The sequence below is a fragment of the Pan paniscus genome, chromosome 6 (genome assembly GCF_029289425.2).
Source record: "Pan paniscus chromosome 6, NHGRI_mPanPan1-v2.0_pri, whole genome shotgun sequence".
In the NCBI taxonomy this organism is placed as follows: domain Eukaryota; kingdom Metazoa; phylum Chordata; class Mammalia; order Primates; family Hominidae; genus Pan; species Pan paniscus.
In genome coordinates, this window is record NC_073255.2 from 31,679,809 (window position 1) to 31,698,714 (window position 18,906).

At 38.5% G+C, this 18,906-nt stretch overlaps 1 protein-coding gene across 1 annotated transcript in view; it reads right to left on the bottom strand.

Moving 5' to 3' along the window:
• Nucleotides 1–10,385, bottom strand: part of SKAP2 (src kinase associated phosphoprotein 2) — a 196,482-nt gene extending 186,097 nt beyond the window's left edge. Inside the window, exons 1-2 of the mRNA XM_003807911.5 lie at nucleotides 9,920–10,385; nucleotides 334–439 (exon numbers count right to left, since the gene is read on the bottom strand). Of these exons, the coding sequence (XP_003807959.2) occupies nucleotides 334–439; nucleotides 9,920–9,986 (173 nt within the window). The 5' untranslated portion in view covers nucleotides 9,987–10,385. The remainder of the gene's footprint in view (nucleotides 1–333; nucleotides 440–9,919) is intronic.
• Nucleotides 10,386–18,906: the final 8,521 nt, after the last annotated feature.

An 18,906-nucleotide genomic window follows, 5' to 3' on the forward strand; every position in this document is an offset into this window, starting at 1 on the left:
TCTTCAGTGTCAGGTATTTTCTGTATATTAAAATCCTCAATCCACCTTTGTCTTATCATTTAAACCAAATATACCCTCAGATAATCAAAATAAACAGCTGAACTCTGCTAGAATGCTCAGAAAAATACATAATCAAGAAGGGTACTATGATAAGCATATCTGTGTTTAAAAACTATATAGTGGAAATATATTTTTTGCCCTTCAAAAATACTTAACATCAGTTAAACTGGAACATGAAAAATTTAACTCCATAATAATCGATTTCTTATTAAAATGTTAGTTACAAAACTGCTTCTATGTAAGAAATCAGTAAACAAAAGGTAAGTGACTTACATAGACTTTACATCTTTTATCTTCTTAATAAGGGATTCTCTCTTTTCCTTTGCTTTCTTGGATAAATTTTCTCCTTTCAGTATATCTGCTACAAATGTTTCAACATCTAAACCATGCAATATAAGAAACAGGATACAAATTATAAGAAATAAAGGTTTTGTGAAGATAAATAGGACAATGATTGTTTCTACATATAAGTGTTAATACCTGTACAATTTGTTATAGTTATTTATCATTCCAAAGCATAACAGTTGAAGTGTGTTTCAAATACTAAGTTGAACAAATCTGATCACCACTTAGCTAATAAAATTTTTAAGTTCTACTTATGCTTACCACAGCAAATACTATTTGGATGTTTGGCATCATTAAACAAGGAAGAAGCACACACCAAGTTTTAATAAACTATGGTGCCCCATAAAACAAATTCTTTATATGGAAGCAAGCACCAAGCTTTTATGCATGTGTTAATATCATTTTCTAGTATTTTGTAAGTTCCTGTATGAAAATGTCATTCATATTATTATGTCAATACAAGCTAATGTCTCTGGCAAGGGTCTGTTTTCCCTAGTATAATCAATTTTCAGGTATATCCAACATGTAATGCTTTAAAGGAAAAAGTAAATCCACTTTTCTAGCCAAGATTCCCAAATCAAGCCCTCCTCCTTCCTACCTACACACTCATTCTGACTACCCTCAAATAAAAAAGATAACCAGCTGTGTAGTTTTGTGAGCTCTTGCTTCTTGCCTTGGTATTACCACCTGAAATATTTCTTAAGGAAGAAGTACAAACATGAGTTCTTCCACTATATAAAAATATAGTCACCAAGAAACAAGATTTCTGTGGCTTCATGTAACATTCCCTCATAGCCTCTTTTTTTAATTTTAGTAAACTAAATTACGATGCTGTCTGGGTCTCTCTAGTGTAAAATTCCAACAAGTCCTTACAGGTTTAATTTTTATACTAGTTTCATTCTTATTATTCATGAAATACTGTGCAATTTTAATTTTATTTTCAGAATTTCACACCTCATTTTGAAATATCTAATATGGAGGATATCATTAAAAGATGTTTAAGTAGGCATGGCTATAAATCATTGATTATTTCATATGGAAGGGATTTGTGTTTTACTTTCTTTTTCCTTAACTACTTTGTATAGCATCAAAACAATATTACGTATAAATAGTTCAAAGTAGTATAATAATCTAATAATCTTTCAACTGTACTTACAATTAACCATTTAAAACCTAGTATATGTGATAGAATGTTTGTAATTCTTGATTACAAAAGTATCTTGATCCAATGAGGAAAGCCGATTAAACTTTTATACATTCATAATAAATGTGTAAAGGTAATTTTTCACTAAGTCAATATGACAAGTAAAATAATTAAGAATACTGTAATAATTTTAAAAAATAGCTTATGATTTGAAGTCTATTAACGACTAATGTGTTAAAAATTTAAGTATCAAAATGAAATGAAAGCAAATGTCACAGCTTCCCTTTCCTTGAGTTATATTAACAACTAATGTGTTAAAAAAAAGTACGAAAATGAAATGAAAGCAAATGTCACAGCTTCTCTTTCTTTGAGTTATATTTTGATGTGGGGGACATAGAGACATAATCTAGTACCAGTGCAAATTAGACACAGACTTCTAAAGTGAATTCAAAATAACAAAACTTATGAAAAAGCATGTTGCTCTAAAAGCTTTAAATTTTGTGCCCAGAACAGCAAGCAACCTTTGGATATTTCGATATTAGCTGAAATGGAAAAGATCACTGGCTCCCCTGAGATCATTACAGTAACTTTTGCAAGAAAGTGGAATAAGGGAAGAAGCAACATCCCTACTGCTGATTCGTCTTCCAACCAGACTCAATAGGAAGAATCACTGGCCCAATGACTGGGGAATAGTCTGCTTAATGTTATTTTCACTCAATGTTTGCCTTTGATTCCCTCTTCCATGAGTATTTAATTGCCTATTTTATATTTTCATTATACAATCCAAGTTTAAACAAACAGAATCTATTTTCTATCACTGGAAGTAATAACAACGAATTGCCCCCAAGAGTTTTTTTCTTTAAAAGGTCATTTCAGTTTTATAAAAACTCAGAAAAAAAAAAAAGGCTGCAATAAACACTCTACATAGTGCCCTCTAACGCCCCCAAACATGTTTTTAAAATACTGATCCATGTTACTATTTTATGACAAAGTTTTTTTTGAAAGAGTGTGGGACTGTAGGAAGAATCAGTATTTTTCAAGGATGGCAGAAATTCAGAGATTGGGTATGGTCTTTTTTTTAGAGTAGCCTTTTTAAATATACTTATTCCTAAGCTTTTCCCAGAAAAGGTTTAAAGCAACTAAAATTATTTAATAAACAGTGACTTTTTCGTGATTATTTCTCAAAGGTGATGTGGAGAGAGTAGAAACTGCTTTGCTTAAAAAAATAAAAATAAAAATAAAAATAGAAAACTTTAAACTGGAAGCAGTTCCCGAAATAATTTTAGTTTGTTGACTGTCCACAACCAAACTTGGTTGGTTTTTAAGCTTTTGAAATCTAGGTTATTTCTTAAAATCTACACTTTACCCGTTTCTTTTAGAATCGAATGAAACCAGCCTCTTCCAGGCACAGGAGACTCCTAGACGTGCCGGTGGCCTTCGGCCGGTGTCTGAGCAATACACGGATCCTGATCTCGCAACGCAAAGACAGACCAAGCGCCGCAAAGAAGTTGTAGGGCTGCGAGATGCTCCAGCTCTGCCCTCTGAGAAACGCACTTCAGCGTTAAACCCCAGGGTTCCTCTCAGGCGGAGCAGTGAGCATGGAGAGCCGGGTCTGGGGCAGAGCCCTCACTAGACAAATGGGGCTGGATCTGTGGCTTTGTAGCTCAGAGCCAGGGTAATATTTCAAACGCAAGCAATAAGAGTCTTGGGCGAATCAAGTGTTCCTCTGGCTGGTTGGAGAAGAGATTTGAAGCTTCTTATTGTGCTCTAAATAGCCCTGCAAACGGTAAACTAGCAAGCACAGTAAACTAGCAAGAGCGTTAGCCTTCTTCTACCTTCCTTTGAGGGTCGTGTTTCTCGGTTAATATGTAGATTTCACCATTCCTGAGTGCCCGTAATTCAGGGAAACGCAGTAATTTGATAACAAGAAAAGGTCAGCCTCCCTCGCTCGACCCTTAGCCCGGTTTTTAGAATTCTTCCTCGGAGGCAGGGGCTCAACTCACACTCTCACGCATACTGGCCACGGGAGAGAAGCGTGGGAGGCCCACTCTGCGCCCGCGGGAAAGGGTTTAACTACCAGGTCTAACTACCCCCACCCACCCCCATCTCCTGCCTCCGGGCCGGCAGCCAAATAGACTGCAGAGTCTGCACTGCTTGCATTTAACCCCAGAATTACCCCTATCTCCATCAGCCTCCACCCCAGCCCAAGTCATCAGCAGGAAAAAGTTATCCTGGTGAAAGTAAACGTGATGGGATTTTAGCTCCTATTACACCTTAACACTGTCAAGAGTAAACCTTATCTCACGGTACAGCTGTAAGGATCTGGGGGAGAAGGCCTCTGAAAAGATCAGATTTACAACTGCTCTGTCCATAAATGTTAAGGTCTGAAAACAAAATTAAAAGTTGACGTATACTGGCTCAGCAATCTTGAGCAGTTTAAGTTAGAAATCTCTCAATTGCCATGGAGACCCCCTAAGAGGCAAACACACCAAATCACTGAATAGTACTCCAATTTTCCTTTTTCCCCCCTTTTAACATATAGACCTCCTAAAAAACAGCCACCCCACCTTTCCCTGGAGTCGCAAGTGGTTGGGACAAGTATCTAACACACACACACTAACTGCTTTCTGCCAACTTCTACACAGATCACATAGTGAAAAGGTGGAACTACACCAGGTCAGAACAGTTTAAATTTTTTTGCAAATGATAAAATAACTCTCAGCTTCTGGATGTAGTATCTAGCACAGATTCCCACTCTTGAAAAGCAGTTTGGCCACTTGTCCTCACCACCCCCGACTATCAAACAGCCTAGAATAGGGCTTGCATACTGGAGGTTAAAAACAAGTCACAAAGGTAACACCTCCTCTTCCTGCCTAGTCCTCCAACCACCCAATACCTCCTGGCCCATGCATATACACACACTCAGCCTCTGTGATGGCCTGAATTGTATGGGGGAGGGGGAGGGCGCAAGAATTGGGCTGAATCTACCACCATATGCTTAACCGCAGATCAATAAAATAAAGGTAAAACCAATCACACAGCACCCCCATGGCCTAACTTAATTCCACATCTCTCTCTACATTGTGAATTGGGCCAGATTTCTCTCTGCTTTCATTGAGATGTGCTGTCACCAAACTTAATATGATAGGGATCCTACCCTAGAATGTAAGCTACCATCAGGAAAAAAAAAAAAAAAGACATGCTCTTCTCTGTTAAAGCAGGGTATGGCTCTGACCAAACAGGTACTGATAAACATAAAAATCAATTAAACTGGGCACATGCAAATCAACAGAGCCAAATGCCCAAAGTTGGAAAATGGCTAATTGAAAAGTTATTGATTGTTCTAACTGATGTCTTTCCCTGATTACTTAGCACTTTTACAGGTTACAGATGAACTGTGGACTTTAAAACATGGAAAAGGTGACATGAACTGGCACAAGAGCTCTCATGGTACAATGGGTAAAAAATACCAGAGTCTTACAATCCAATCATTGGACAAAATTTCCAAAATTGACTTTGGGAAGCTAAATGATGTATTTTGATAGAAAGCTGGGCTGTTTAAAGGTAAGGCTGAACATCTTTCAACCCTAAAAGATGACTCTTGATAAATAGCACCTTACAATAATCAAAATCTTTTTACTACATATTTTCAAAGAAGCCACAGTGAATAACACATTAGTCTGAGATTTACACTATATTCAGTTTTAGGCAGCATCTATTGTAATGTGTTCAGAATGTGACTGAAAAAGAAATGTAAACTCAGTGGAATGAAAAAGAGACTTAGCTTTAATTGAAAAAGACAAACTAAGTGAATCATGAGTATATAAAATCTAGCCTATGCCACTTTTATCACCCATATATGACACTTAATCAGAAATTTATGAGACAACTAAACTGTGTTTCAAATCACCAGCAGCTTTTCCTACTCTGTTGTGTCTACCTTCTCTCTAGTAATACTTTAATGCTGGTAACAGGAGCAATAAGCCCATTTGCAAATTTTTCATATAATGCTAATTTTTTAATATGTTTAGATTCTTCTTTTTGAAGAAAACCAATGATAATTTGGATTGGGTAGCTATAAAAACTATACGTAGTATCAAGAGCCTTATATAGTAATGAGATGAAAATACTTTCAATGGACAGCCATGCCAAAAGATCTCCTCCCAAGAAAAAGCAGGACATTATATACTTAAAATAGGCAAATAATTTTCCTAACACCACATCTTAATTCATCTATATTATTTAGCCCATACAAAAAACTCTGTAAACCTCTAGTCCCTTAATTTACATATATTCCTATTTCTAGAAAAGAAGATCTTGGAGGTACAATAGATTTCATTTTGAGATTAAATGTTCTCATATCAACTTTATGCTCTTTAGTGATTGCTGCCCAAATGGGGCAGGCTTGTTCTTGCTCCATAGGAAAACCCAGGTGCTAAGGAGGTAGGTGACTATTGGTGACTCAGTAGGTGGCACTCTTCCCTTTACATACTCAGCCAATGTCCCAGAAGGAAGTTACGGGACACTAGATACACCATAAATAATTCTCATAGGAAAAATAAAACCAAAATGTTGACCAAATTATAAATGGAACTTTGGAAAGGTGGAAATTAAACCGTAATATACTCAGCATTGAAAAAATTCTGCCTCTATTTCAAATAAATTGCACTCTTCACCTAGTGCACCTACAGGAATCCCTTTAGGGGACTGATTATATACCCTAAATAATATTGTGTGAAAAAAATATTCACACATTATAATCAATGTGTGAAGATAATCAGTATGTTTAGGGGACATTGATTATCAATGTGAAGATAATCAATGTCCCCTAAACATATTGATTATCTTCACACATAATGTGTGGGAAAAAATTTTCTAATGTCCTAAAAATTCCCAGTAGGGAAAATGTGGTATTTCTAATCAAGAGTGCCATGTGAACAAAACCTCAAGATCACTTATTTATTGTTTGTTTGGTTTGGTTTGATTTTTCAGAGCACTAACAATCACTATTTTCTTCTTTTAACAATGGTTTCATTTGCTAATTTAGTAAACAGAAAATAACATCTTCTTAGAGCTTTCCTTTTAAAATTTGTTGTCCTAAAACAAATGAATGAGGATGAATGAGAAGATCTGATTGCAAGCCACTAACAAACCATTATTTAAAGGGTGATTAAACAAATGAAGGAGGCTGGAGGGAAGTGGTTCTAGTTCCTCTTACTTTCTTGCCTGTCTAGAGAAAAAAAAAAAAATCACATAAATCAAGATTATTCTTGCTGCTAGTCCTAGTCAAAATATTTGGATGTGAGAGAAGATTAAATGGACAAGATTTGGGATTGTCCTTTGATTTCAATTATCCAGGCTAAACCTGTTTTTCCATTGTTGTAGAAAAGAAAAAAATCAAAGGTTGCCTGTAATGCATATGGCAGCTCAAAATTTGCTTTCAACAACGAAATTCTGTAAGTCCTTTTCTGTTCATATAACCAAAAGAATAATCAACATTTTCTAAAAAGCATAGGTCTTCAAGACTGACTCCACAGAAAATATAACTAAAAATCAAACTAGATAGCCACTTTTTCAATGGTATCTTTACACAACACATGTGAGTTAACAATAACAACCTCTTTTTTTTTTTTTTTTTTTTTACATTTCTATGGAATGGTTTTTATAGGGGAAGGAAAAAGGGAGAGGGAACAAATGTTGAAAGTATAGCATAGAACTGCCATAATCAGACAGAAAAATAAAGAGAAAGAAAAATAATAAATAAGAATACACTTGAGTACCTATCCCTTTTAAGCAGGTGAAATTTCAAACAGTACATATGACATATAATGATTTAGTTTAATAGGCATATGGAACACAAACAGATACATCTAAGCAACATTATTTTAACAGTCATTATCTTTTGATTATATATTCTTCTTTCTAAAAACAAAGGACTTTAAACCCCTGAAAAGTTTAGTTCCTTATCTTCTCTACCTTGGAATTCTAGCATAGTACCATGCATTCTAAGAGCACTCAACTGTTAACTACAACACCATTACCAATATCTCCTCAGTTTCAAAGAAATAGACTAAATAAGCCAGCAATATCTCTAATACTCAAACCAATATAAATACTTCTATAATGTTACTCTAAATCTAGTCATATACTATTACCCAATACACTTGAATTATGAAAAGAATCATGTACAATGCTAACAATATTTTTAGATGAAATACATGAAATAATTGCTGACAGCATCTATTCTTGAAGCGTTCTCTACCTCAAAAAAGATTTTAATTAGTCAAACATAAAATGTTAGCAACTTTCCAAATAAGTTTTTTTAAAACCTGAAAAACACTGATTTGTTAAATTTCTTTAAACATAAATACGCCCCAACTCACTTCCATACTTCTTGAAAATATCCTCTGAAAATAAAGTGTAATCCAAATTTCCAATTCCAAAAGTTTTAATTGTAATATTTTTTAATACTTCATGTGTGTTTTAATATGTGATTTGCTTTAATAATATAAAATAGTGAAAATGTCAATAAAATGACTTTAAAATAATTTCAGATGTTATGCTAGTATATTACCTGACTAAAGAGAGAAGGCAGAAATATATTGGAAGTTAGCATTGGCAGATAATTTAAATATGTAATTTTGAGTTTTTAGTTAAATTACACAAATAAGGGCCACAGGAAATACTTGTGATCTATGTGGATAAGAGAATAAAGGTTCTCATGACCTACATATCATATTATCTGTGATTTATGATTATGGATCCAAATAACAAACTGTACTATGGGAGGTACCAAGCTTTAAAACATGCACCCAGCGGTCTATATGTTATTTCTTAAATTCAAAAATACAGACATAGAATATCCTGAAAATGGTTTCATCTATTTTTGGAATAATGATAAACATTTTTCTGCGCTGGTTATTACAATAATATTCTGAACAAACAATTCCAGCATTGTAAAAACAAAAAATGTTAAGTGTAGTAAAACAAAATCAGTAGACATGTGATGCAATAAAGCTGCCTGAAGTCAGTCTTTAGACTTAACTATTTCCCTTAGTGGTACCCTTTAATGACAACAAGCATTTCTTAGAGTGAAAGACTATCCCACCACAAATGCATTCAACATACTGTACCATAATCATACAAACATAAGTCTACATTCATACACTTAATATTACACTACCATATTAATAATGCCAAGCACCAAAATTGAATGACAGAATATTAGGAGATTTGGACTCACATTGCTATAGGAGTAACATATAAAATGTGTCATCAAATGTCACATTTTAGATGACTGCCTTTTAAGAGCTAGAATAAGCAATCTGTAATCTAGTTATTCATAAACAATACTGAGAGATAAATATTTTATAGACATCTAAAACTAAAAATCAAAATTCAGTTTCCAGAATTCTGACGTACACAAGACAAAATAAATGATGGTTGAAATTCCAGAACATTAAGATAGGTAAGATTTGTGCTACCTTAAAAACATATATTTTCTACCTTGTACAGAAATATAAATTATTGGTTCTTAGTGAACATACACACCTCCGTATCCAGTAAATTAATGAACTAGTAATGGATTCATAATGCTACTGAAGAACCACGTTTTTAGCTCCTAAAACAAGTTCCTATAAATGGTAATGTAAAACTGAAAAAGGGAAGATAAGGGTACAAAGATGAAGTACTTTCATCGTGTCACACAGGAAGTACAACTTTTAACATATCCTTCCTTTTTTGCTTTAGTATATTACTGAGGCTGGGGACAAGTGGCCATTTGAGAACCAGACCTTCTTCAAAAGTCTTAAACGTGAGTGAGCTGAATGTTTAAGAAAAATGGGAGTTTTAGAAATGACAAACTCTTTCACCCCATAACCCCTAACACCTGTGGCTCTGACAGCTCTTTGCATCTCTACATCCTCTACCTCCATTGGCCAGACCACCCAAGAACTACTTATTTGACTTCTGCTCCCTTCTGCCTGCTCACGCAGCATTCATTATCATTATCATTCTCTCTCCCTCTTCCACTCTTCCTCCCCCGCCCTTCTGACACACACACACACACACACACACACACACACACACACACCGTCTTCACAATGCACATAGAAACGTCCTGATCCCATTTGTGTAGATCACCAAAAAGGGCTTCGCCACCATCCCCGCACCAAATTTCAACACACACGTCCACTCCCTTTCTGAGACAAAACAACCCCTCTCCTCTCCTCCCTGTGCCGACCCCACTGGCTAGAAGACGTGGGAAGCGCCGGGAGGGAGGATAAGGGCTCTGAATGCTTCTGTCCCCACCGGCTCACCGTTCCCTCGCCCCCGCCCCAACAGCATTATCGCCGCCTTCCCGCTCTTTACCTGCCAACAGGTTCCTAATTTCCTCAGGGAGGGGGTAGGGAGAGGAGGTGCTGCTGGGGTTGGGCATATTAGGGAGCGCAGGGCGTGCGGGGAAAGGACCTGCGCTGAAAAGGTGACCGACGGGGTCGGGCTGCGGCTGCGACCTAGACTCAGGCTAGCGGCCCGGATAAGAACAGCGGGGCTACGAGTCGGGACACTGCCGGGCCGGGGCTCACAACAAGGAAGTCACTGAATCTCCAGCGAGCTGCAGCTGGACTGTCGGCCCAGCCCCGCCCAGAGGGCCGGGGCGGGGAGATGGGTGGGAAGGGACACGAAGGGCCTGAGGGGTCCAACTACGCATGTGTATTCCTCGGTTTTCCCGGCCCCAGAAGAAAGAGCCTGTGGGCAAGCCACGCCCACCGCTACGCCGGGAAGCAGGAGGAGGAGCCACTGGTGGGAAGGGGGCGGACTGAGGCTGCGTCACCTGATGCTGCGTCACCTGATCCAGCGTCCGAAGCGCCTTACAGCCATTTTCGGTACTGGTGCCATCACAACTGCTGATCGTTTCTCCAGGATTCCAGAAAATAATGTATCCATGATACAGAGTGTATACAAGTTTGGCGATTACGCCTTCTGCGTAACAGTCAGTCCCACCGCAGTTTAACCCACAAGGAATTTTCTCTTGTCCTAAACTATTATGGCCTTCTTTGTCCGATTGAACGGAGGTAACGAAGTCTCGTCTTCCGCCAGTCGTCCGGGAGAAGCCAGTCTGGAGCCGCTCCGGAGCGCGCATTGTGATTGGCTCTTACATTACTTTTCTACCTAATTCGTATCCTTGGGGTGACAGATTTTCCCCACTACAAGGAAGAATGGGAAGTTCTAAGAACCGTCCTTTGGCAGGAAAAAACAAACAAAACAAAACAAAAAAACAGAAGGCCGAATAGACATTGGCACCACTGTCCATCTACAAGAATCAAAAATAAAATTGCTGGTGGTGGTTAGTAGAATAAAATTATAAAATCTGCTCACTCCAACTTGACCATTTAGTCAACAAATACTTACCGTCTTCTATCTGTAAAGCTTCTTAAAAGTTTTCTCTTTTAAAAAAAATGGCTTCTTTAAAACCTTTAACAGGCATACATCTTTGTGCTTCCCAGATATTGCATTTTTTAACAAATTGAAGGTTTGTGGCAACCCTGCATCAAGCAAATCTGTGGGCGCCGTTTTTCCAAAAGCATGTGCTCAGTTCATGTCTCTGTCACATTTTGGTGATTCTAACAATATTTCAAACTTTTTCATTATTATTGTATATGTTATGGTGATCTTTGAAGTTACTATTATAATTACTTTGGGACATCACAAACAGCACCCATATAAGACAGCGACTGTAATCCATAAATGTGTGTGTTCTGACTGCTCTACCAACCCTATACCTTCCTCCATATCTCTCCCTCTCTTGGGCCTCCCCATTCCTTGAGACACAACAATATTGACATTAAGCCAATTAATAACCCTACGATGGCCTCTGAGTGTTCCAGTAAAAGAATCATTTTACTTTAAATCAAAAGCTTACTTTAAATCAAAAGCTAGAAATGATTAAGCTTAGTGAGGAAGGCATATTGAAAGCCGAGACAGACCAAAAGCTAGGGCTCTTGCACCAAACAGCCAGGTAGTGAATGCAAGGGAAAAGTCCTTGAAGGAAAGTAAAAATGCTACTCCAGTGAACACACGAATGATAAGAAAGTGAAGGAGGCTTATTGCTGGTAAAGAAACGTTTTCATGTTCTGGATAGAAGATCAAACCAGACATAACATTCCCTTAAGCCAACGCCTAATCGACTGCAAGGCCCTAACTCTCTTCAAGTCTACGAAGGCTGAGAGGTAAAGAAGCTGCAGAAGAAAAGTTGGAAGTTAGCAGAGGTTGGTTCATGATGTTTAAGGAAATAAGCCATCTTCAGAGCATAAAATTGTAAGGTGAAGCAGCAAATGCTGGTGAAGCAGCTGCAGCAAGTTATCAAAAAGATCTAGCTAAGGCCAGGTGCAGTGGCTCATGCCTGTAATCCTAGCACTTTGGGAGGATGAGGCGGGCGGATCATGAGGTCAGGAGATCGGGACCATCCTGGCTAACACAGTGAAACCCCGTCTCTACTTAAAAAAAGATACAAAAAAAAAGAAAATTAGCCGGGTGTGGTGGCAGGCGCCTGTAGGCCCAGCTACTCGGGAGGCTGAGGCAGGAGAATGGCGTGAACCCAGGAGGCAGAGCTTGCAGTGAGCCAAGATTGCGCCACTATACTCCAGCCTGGGCGACAGAGCGAGACTCCATCTCAAAAAAAAAAAAAATCTAGCTAAGATATCTGATGAAGGTGGCTATACTAAACAAAGAGTTTCAGTGTAGATGAAACAACACTTATTGGAAAACAATGCCATCTACGACTTTCGTAGCTATAGAGTAGAAGTCAATGCCTGGCTTCAAAGCTTCAAAGGACAGGCTGAATCTCTTCTTAGGAACTATTTCAGCTGCTGACTTTAAGTTGAAGCCAATGCTCATTTACCATTCTGAAAATCCTAGGGCCCTTAAGGATTATGATAAATCTACTCTGCCTGTGCTCTATAAGTGGAACAACAAAGCCTGGATGACAGCACATCTGTTTACAGAATGATTTACTGAGTATTTTAAGCACACTGTTGAGATCTACTGCTCAGAAAAAAAGATGCCTTTCAAAATATTGCTGCTTGTTGACAATGCACCTGGTCACCCAAGAGCTCTGATGGAGATATACAAGAAGATTAATGTTTTCATGCCTGCTAGTACCACATCCATTCTGCTGCCCATGGATCAAAGAGTAGTTTCAACTTTCAAGTCTTATTTAAAAAATACATTTCATGGCTGGCCATGGTGGGTTACACCTGTAATCCCAGCACTTTGGGAGGCTGAGGCAGGAGGATCACTTGAGGCCAAGAGTTCAAGACCAGCCTGGGCAACATAGTGGCACCCCATCTCTACAAAAAAAAAAAAAAAAAAAAAGAATAATTAGCCAGGTGTGGTGGTGTGTGCCTGTAGTCCTAGCTACTCATGAAGGTGAGATGTAAGGATCCCTTGGGCCCAGGAGTTCAAGATTACAGGGAGGTATGACTGTGCCAGTGAACTCCAGCTTGGGCCACAAATGAGACCCTATCTTAAAAATAAAAAAATATATATATATATAAAAAATATGGCTATAGTTGCCATAGATAGTCATTAATATATCTGGGCAAAGTAAATTGAAAACCTTCTGAAAAAGGTTGACCATTCTAGATGCAATTAAGAATATTCATGATTCATGGGAAGAGGTCAAAATGTCCAACATTAACAGGAGTTTGGAAGAAGTTGATTCCAACCCTCAGGGATGATTTTGAGGGGTTCAAGACCAGTGGAGGATGTGGTGGAAATAGCAAGAGAACTACAGTTAGAAGTGGAGCCTGCAGATGTGACTGAACTGCTGCAATCTCATGGTAAAACTTGGAGGTATGAGGAGTTGCTTCTTATGAATGAGCAAAGAGAGTGGTTTATTGAGATGAAATCTACTCCAGTGAAGATGCTGTGAATACTGATGAAATAATAAGAAAGGATTTAGAATACTACATCAACTTAGTTGATAAAGCAGTGGTTGGAGAGGATTGACTCCAGTATTGAAAGAAGTTCTACTGTGGGTAAAATGCTAGCAAACAACATCACATGCCACAGAGAAATCGTTCATGAAAAAGAAGAGTCTCTCAAGGCAGCAAATTTCATTTTTGTTTTATTTTAAGAAATTGCCACAGCCATCCCAGCCTTCAGCAATCACCACCCTGATCAGTCAGCAGCCATTCACATTGAGGCAAGACCCTCCACCAGAAAAAAGATAACATGCTGAAGACTCAGATGATCATTATCATTTTTTAGCAATAAAGTTTTGGGGGTTTTTTAGAGATGGAGGTCTCTCTATGTTTGCCCAGACTGGCCTGGAACTCCTGGGCTCAAAGGATCCTCCCACCTCAGCCTCCTGAGTGGCTTGGGACTACAGGAATGTACCGACATGCCCATCTGCAATAAAGTATTTTTAAGTAGGTGTGTTAGTTATTTTTCCAGACATAATGCTACTGCATACTTAATAAACTACAGTAAACATAATGCTTGTATGCACTGGGAAACCAAAGTATTTGTGTGACTCACTTTACTGCAATAGTTGCTTTATTGGTTTGGTCTAGAACCTAACCTGGAAAATCTGTGAGGTATGCCTGTGTGTGTGTGTGTGTGTGTGTGTGTGTGTATACACTCATGTATTTATTACATATATGTACGTATATACATATTTATTACATTCAAGTGCCTCTTAACCATTAAAATCCCTCAAAACCTGGTGCGGAACCATCAACGAAAATGAAGTTGCTGAAATCCCTGAAGAACACAGAATAGAGGCTGAGGAGGAAGGCTTCAGACAGAAACTTCCTAGGCAAAGCATTTAGTGAGTATACACTGTGTATTTCTCTTAGTGAAAATATCATTGACAACATGAGTCATTGAGATGCCCCCTGCCACACCCTCCATCTCTGCTTGGCAAGGCACGTTTTCAAAACCACGCAAATGTCAGCTTCTATATTAAGCCTTCACTTAGATTTCCCTTGGTAGAGATAGTGGCTCTTTCCTAGAAGTTACTATTATATCTTACATTGTTCCTGGGCTCCAGTCACATTGTAAATTGTTTATTCCTTTACCCTCCAACTTTCACTAGATCAAACTATAGTTTTCATTAGAATCACAGAGAGAACCTATTACATTGTGAATTCTCAAATCCCATCCCCAGAGATTCTGAGTCAGTCTTTTTAGGGTGGGGCCTGAGAATCTGCGTGTTAAACAATCCTCAGCCGTAGCTCATGCCTGTAATCCTAGCACTTTGGGAGGCTGAGGTGGGTGGATTGCCTGAGCTCAGAAGTTTGAGACCAGCCTGAACAACATGGTGAAACCCCATCTCTACTAAAATACAAAAACTTAGCTGGGCGTGGTAGCATGCACCTGTAGTCCCAGCTATTCGGGAGGCTGAAGCAAGAGAATTGCTAGAATCTGGGAGGTGGAGATGGCAGTGAGCCGAGATCGCGCCACTGCACTCCAGCGTGGGGCAACAGAGCAAGACCCTGGCACTGAAAAAAAAAGTCCTCATAGGTGAATGCAAGACATCATGAAATTTCATTTTAAGAATCACTTTGCTACTTCCCAGCTCCTACAGGGCACAAAATTTGTTGTAACTTATCTTTCATCCTCAGCTGGAACCCTAAACCTAACACAGAATAACAACTTTATTAATAGTTCATCAAAAACACTTCAGACAGTCTAATAAAAAATTAGAAAGTCAAATGCAGTATGACATTTTTGTGTAATTCTCTGAGATAAAAGTAAACTAGTTATAAAAGAAAAAATAGAGCATTTTCGAGTCTGTATCTTGCCTCTCAAAACAAACAAACAAAAGACAAAAACTTTACGGCTGAAGTAAAACATGCAAAAATAACAACAAAAAAAGACACCCCTGCAAACAAACCCATTCCCCAAAATGGAATCTGAAATTCCTACCCAGATTTTAAAATGTGATGAATTATAGAAAGAGCACTGAAAATTTGAATTGTTTTTGGTGGAGGTAAAAGTAAATAAATAGTCATTTTACAATATACGTCTTCCAACTTCAAAGAATTGAGAACTATTTTTCTTAAGCTACAAAATTATCTTCCTTCCTAAAGAAGAAAACAACTATTTCATGGACATTTTATATTAGGGAGGATTCTTCCTCCCTCTACAGTTATCACACATAATTCTTTGTCTTGTCACATTTTTTATTAAACCAGGCTTCCAAATGTCCCAATCCTTTGTTTCCTTCTGATAGAACTGAACCTGTTTTTAAATTCCTGTGTCTCATTTATTTACTTATACTCCACTCATTCCACTAAGGAATTGAGGTGATTGGCTCTTGTATCAAATAGACAGCTTTCTGGAGTGGATCAAATGGACAGTGTCTACACTGCTCATTATGACAAGTCATTCTTGTTAGTGAGAGACAGGAAACTATTAAGATTACCTTAAAATATATAGCATCTCATAGTCCAAATAAAAAAAGGCAATAACAGAAAATGGACTTTTTGTGTGAAACACATTTCCCCTATTTAGGAAGCCATTCTCAGACACAGGTCCATGATAGATTCACTTGGGCAATGCTTTGTATAGTCTATCATTTTTACTGTTTATTGTTAAAGTTATTGAAATTGATTATAAGATGGAAAGTGTAATAAAGAGAAGTTAGGAGAAATACATTCTTATTTCTCTTGTTTCCATAACAAAAACCAAGAAGTAAATCAAATCATACTTTACATTCTTTAAACTAGTCATATTAGGTTGAAAAAAAAGAATAATAAATGTAACTTTAAATCTCAACCTAAGAGAGGTAATGACCTCCCTACCATTCTACAAAGGAGAGACTAGACTCTGATAAAATCTTATGATTTGTCTTCCCAAAAGTAGATCCTCCAGTTCAAAGATATATGTATATATCCCTATAACTGAAGCTAACTGCCTTTCTTATGTTCTTCAAAATTAGCTTAGGGGCACTGAATAAGTATTTTCCCACAGGCCTAGGTTTAAGAGAAGCTAAAAGAGCACCGAAGAAAAATAGAAAGTAAGCCAAACACAATTTACTTTTCTCAGCCTCTCATCTTCATTTTTATTTGGCTTTCATAGGCATGTGGAAGAAAGATTATATTTATACTTAGACATTATATTAGCTATCTATTGCTGAATAACAAAATTAAGTAGCTTAAAACAAACAGTATCTCACAGTTTCTGGTGGTTAGGAATACATGAGCAGCTTAGCTAGATGACTCTGGCTCAGAGTCTCTCATAAGAACTGCAGTCACCTGAAGACTTGACCATGGCTAGAGAATCTGATTTGATGATGGCTCATCTACAGGACTGCTGACTAGAGTCCTCCATTCCTCTTTGTCTGTTAGAAAAAAGCCTCACTTGTTCACAACATGGACTTCTCCATAAGGCTGCATGAGTATCCTCATGATATGACAACTGGCTTCCCAAAGCAATTAATCCACAAGACAGAGCAACCAAGACAGAAGCTGCAATATCTTTATGACTTAATTTCAAAAGTGACATGACTTTACTGCTGCCATATTTAATTGGTAACACAGACCAAGCCTGCTGAAAAGGGGGAAGGGACTACAGAAGGCTGTGAATACTGGAGGTAGAGATCATTGGGGGCCACATTGGAAGCTGGCTATCATAGTAATCCCTCTGACGCCCAATGGTTCACATCCCTCCCACATGCAAAAATACACCGATCCCCTCCCAAAGCCACTTGCAAAGTCTCATCCCATTGTCGCATAGTCTCAAAGTCCAGAATCTCATCATTTAAATGAAGCTCAGGTGTGGATGGTGCTCCTCTGGTTTAATTCCTTAAATACGGCTCTTTGAGGCCGGTGCAGTGGCTCACGCTTATAATCCCAGCACTTTGGGAAGCTGAGGCGGGCGGATTACCTGAGGTCGGGAGTTCGAGACCAGCCTGACCAACATGGAGAAACCTCGTCTCTATTAAAAATACAAAAAATTAGCCGGGTGTGGTGGTGTACGCCTGTAATCCTAGCTAATCAGGAGGCTGAGGCAGGAAAATCACCTGAATCTGGGAGCTGGAGGTTGTGGTGAGCCTAGATCGTGCCATTGCACTCCAACCTGGGCAACAAGAGCAAAACTCCGTCTCAAAAAAAAAAACATATATATATATATATATATATATATATATACACATACACATATATATATAGACAGCTCGTTGAGTACAGATATCTCAAACTAAAGATCTATGTAGTATGAAGACAAGTTATCTTGTCCCCACATATTCAACATACGATAGGAGACACTCATAGGATAACCACTACAGACATTCCTGTTCAAAGGGGTGGGGAGAATAGGAAGTATACAAAGATCACTGGTCCAGAGCAATTCTGAAGCCCAACCAGGAAAATGTGGCAAGTTATTTGATTAGGACACAGTTCTCTTCCCACCTGGAAATAACTTATCCTCTGCTCTTCGTTCTTCCCTCTGAGCCACCCATCTTTTTCCATGAACGGTTGTGTAATTTTCTCAACCTGCTTCCTGACAATACAATTGAGGTGGGGGGTGGGGTGGTCAAAAGATCTGTTGGCCGGGCGCGGTGGCTCACGCCTGTAATCCCAGCACTTTGGGAGGCCGAGGCGGGCGGATCACGAGGTCAGGAGATCGAGACCATCCTGGCTAACACGGTGAAACCCCGTCTCTACTAAAAATACAAAAAATTAGCCGGGCGTGGTAGCGGGCGCCTGTAGTCCCAGCTACTCGGGAGGCTGAGGCAGGAGAATGGCGTGAACCCGGGAGGCGGAGCTTGCAGTGAGCCGAGATCGCGCCACTGCACTCCAGCCTGGGCGACAGAGCGAGACTCCGTCTCAAAAAAAAAAAAAAAAAAAAAAAAAAAAGATCTGTTTTCATTTTGTATTGTCACTGTCCCAATTCTCTATCACTCAGAGTTCAAGAAGAAAATCAAAACTACTAGAATGAAGCTAGAGATGGAAAGAGATATAATATATGGCAATTTGTTACAAAGATTAAACCCTATCCAATTGTGAAAGCTGGTTAAACTGTCTCTTTATATAAGGCAGTTATCTTTACATCTGATGCTGGAGCTCAAAGTCCACAGAGCGGGGAATCAGAAAGGGAAGATGGAGGAACTTCATGACAAGCTGGTAACCAGAAGTATAAGCCATAGTTTATGAGCACAACCTGAAACCCAAGTTATCTCTCACTTGATGGTATGGATGTTCTTCAGAAGCCAGAGTCCCTCATTAAGGAGCTAAATGCACACACTTTACCAAGAGTCAGAGAAGTAGAAGGAGGATCCAATAGAAAATGAAGCAGTTGCAGGCTCAGCTGCTGACTTACACCAATGAAGTGAGCCAACCAGTAAGCAA